Source organism: Mustela nigripes, chromosome 17 (genome assembly GCF_022355385.1).
Source record: "Mustela nigripes isolate SB6536 chromosome 17, MUSNIG.SB6536, whole genome shotgun sequence".
In the NCBI taxonomy this organism is placed as follows: domain Eukaryota; kingdom Metazoa; phylum Chordata; class Mammalia; order Carnivora; family Mustelidae; genus Mustela; species Mustela nigripes.
Genome location: NC_081573.1, coordinates 3,469,120 through 3,471,874, shown reverse-complemented (window position 1 = coordinate 3,471,874; position 2,755 = coordinate 3,469,120). Strand labels below are relative to the sequence as shown.

Sequence of the window (2,755 nt, the reverse complement as noted above, 5' to 3'; positions counted from 1 at the left end):
GTTATGGAGGGACTTTCCCCATAAAAGTAGGGAAGCATCATTTAAGAAAAATAGAGCTTAATGCATTTCAGACATGATTTTTACACTCTAATGTATCTTGTATTGTGTATGCTGCTATTAAATATTAGAATCCAAAAACTATGTCACTTTTATAAGATGCAAGGTTTTTGCTCTACATTACATTTTGCATGTCTGGTATTTCAGTATCTTACACAGATCTTGCTTCACAGCTACTAATTTTATTTCATCAGGTATTCATAAATACATACATATATGATCTGGATGTAGTCGTTATTTTGTTTCTACTTTACACAATGTAATCTGGCAGTGGTGCTCCTTGTGCAGAGTCTATGCCTTGTACATTTGCTCTTGGAATGAAAGCAAATGATTCTTTCTGCTGCTGTGCTAATTTTTTTTTTAAGATTTATTTATTTGACAGAGAGAAATCACAAGTAGACAGAGAGGCAGCCAGAGAGAGAGAGGGAAGCAGGCTCCCCGCTGAGCAGAGAGCCCGATGCGGGGCTCGATCCCAGGACCCTGAGATCATGACCTGAGCCGAAGGCAGCGGCCTAATCCACTGAGCCACCCAGGCGCCCCTGCTGTGCTAATTTTGAGTCAGTCTTGCATTCATTTAGTCCTGCTTGTTTTGGGGCAGGGTCCTGAGTCTTTGTAGTACTGTAGTCAGTGGATCTACAGTTTATTACTAAGTCTAAAGCTTTATTTAAGTTCATATTTGATTATAGGACAGTCTTCCTAAATAAGTGAAAACTCATCGTTAACAAAAATTTACTTATTTTTACATTTTTATTGTTATGTTAGTCAACATACAGTACTTCATTATTTTCTGACGTAGTGTTCCATGATTCATTATTTGCATATAGCACTGGGTGATATACGCAAACAAAATTTTAAATAAGGCAGCTGTCTCAATTCAGATGGCAAGGTGCTAACATAAAACTAAATTGAGATCTGGTTTATCTAAAGACCACTGCTGATTAGTATTTTTGTATATTATGGATTCAGTGCACTAACTTGTGACCAGCCCAGCCAGTTTCGAGTCCCCACCCTGAATTGGTGAGTGAATTTAGACAAAGCAGTTCACCTCTGTGTAACTGTGTTGTCCTCATCTTTATGAGGAATGCAGTGAGGAATGCCTCCTGAATCTGTGAGAAATAAGAAGTGATCCCCATGGGTGGCCATTAAACCAGCGATTCACACATGCAAGTATTTGGTAGTGGTTATGTATGTAACCCTTGGAAGGCTCTAAATGACAGAAGAACTTTTAGTAGTATTTCAAAGTAGGAAGTGTAGCTAAGTGCAGAATATTAAATTATATGACATGATATGTGTGGCCCGTTCCTCATATTCCCATGCAGGATCCTCTACCCGAGAAGACAGATATCAGTCACTGAGTACTGTCAGGATGGCCACCAGGGATCTGGCAGTGGGAGTGATCATCTTAATACAGACTGTGGTTGGAATCCTGGGGAACTTCTGTCTTCTTTACCATTATCTCCTCCTTCATTTCACTGGGTGTAGGCCGAGGTCCACAGATTTGATTGTTAAAAATCTGATTGTAGGCAACATTTTGGTCCTGTTTTCTCTTGGAATATATGAGTCAATGTCATCTTTTGCATGGTATCATATCGTCAGTGATTTTGGATGCAAATTTTTCCTCTATGTTCGTGGGGTGGGTAGGGGGGTGTCCATTGGCACCACCTGCCTCCTGAGTGTCTTCCAGGCCATCACCATCAGCCCTAGGAATTCCAGGTGGGCAACACTTAAAGGGAAAGCTCCCAAGTGCATTGTCCCTTCAATTGTATTGTGCTGGGTCATACAGATATTGGTAAATATCATGTATCCTTTGTTTATGACTATCACTTTGAAAAACAAAAACATCACAAATAGGAAAAGTTTTGGGCACTGCTCAAGTTTTCGTCATGAGAAAAATAATGACCTATTGTATGTAGCATTGTTGTCATTCTCTGATGTGGTATACTTGGGGCTTATGCTCTCGGCCAGCAGCTCCATGGTCTTCTACCTGTACAGGCACAAGCAGAGGGTCCAACACATTCTTAGGATGAACATCTCCTCATCGTCACCTGAGTCTACAGCCACCAAAACCATCCTTCTCCTGGTGAGCACCTTTGTCTACTTTAACACTCTCTCCTCTATCTTTCGTATTATTTTGGGTATTTTTGATTATCTCAGCTGGTACATTCTGAATGCCAGTTGGATAATCACTCTGTGTTTCCCAATCCTCAGCCCCTTTCTGCTCTTGAGCCGCGACCCCAGGATATCCGTGGTCTGCTTTGCATGGATAAGGAATGTAAAATCCCCTCATGTTATGAGAAATATGTAAATTGTAGGAATTTCCTTAATGTTCCTAATGTTGGTAATTCACTCACCCCTTTAGGGTCCCCAATATAATTATGAGAAGCTAACAGAACATCATCTCCTTCAAAATTAACAATAAGTCACAATGGTAATTGTAATGTGATACTATATAATTATCTTATAAATACTCATGGGTTTGAAGTTTTGATGATGATCAGTGGAGGAGCACAGAAACTATGCAGTTATAAACTCCATGTCCTGAAGTGATATGGATATTATAGAGAAGTCTTTGAGTGTGTCGGGTAAATTTGTCACCTAAATTTCCCAGAATTGAAGTAGGAAATGAAATGTAGGAAGAGGAACATGAAAATGGATCAGTGAGTGACAGGTCATCAGTGAAAAGAAGAGAATTGTACTG

The 2,755-nt window shown here is 39.9% G+C and overlaps 1 protein-coding gene across 1 annotated transcript; it reads left to right on the top strand.

Annotated features, from left to right (window-relative positions):
- Nucleotides 1–1,339: 1,339 nt before the first annotated feature.
- Nucleotides 1,340–2,362, top strand: LOC132005486 (vomeronasal type-1 receptor 4-like). Its single transcript, XM_059382675.1, has one exon. The coding sequence runs from the start codon at nt 1,340–1,342 to the stop codon at nt 2,360–2,362; it is 1,023 nt and encodes a 340-aa protein (XP_059238658.1).
- The last annotated feature ends 393 nt before the right edge of the window (nt 2,363–2,755 follow it).

Bases quoted from the DNA above. Each gene is read 5' to 3' on its own strand.
- LOC132005486 (XM_059382675.1), top strand. From the start codon at position 1,340: ATGATATGTGTGGCCCGTTCCTCATATTCCCATGCAGGATCCTCTACC.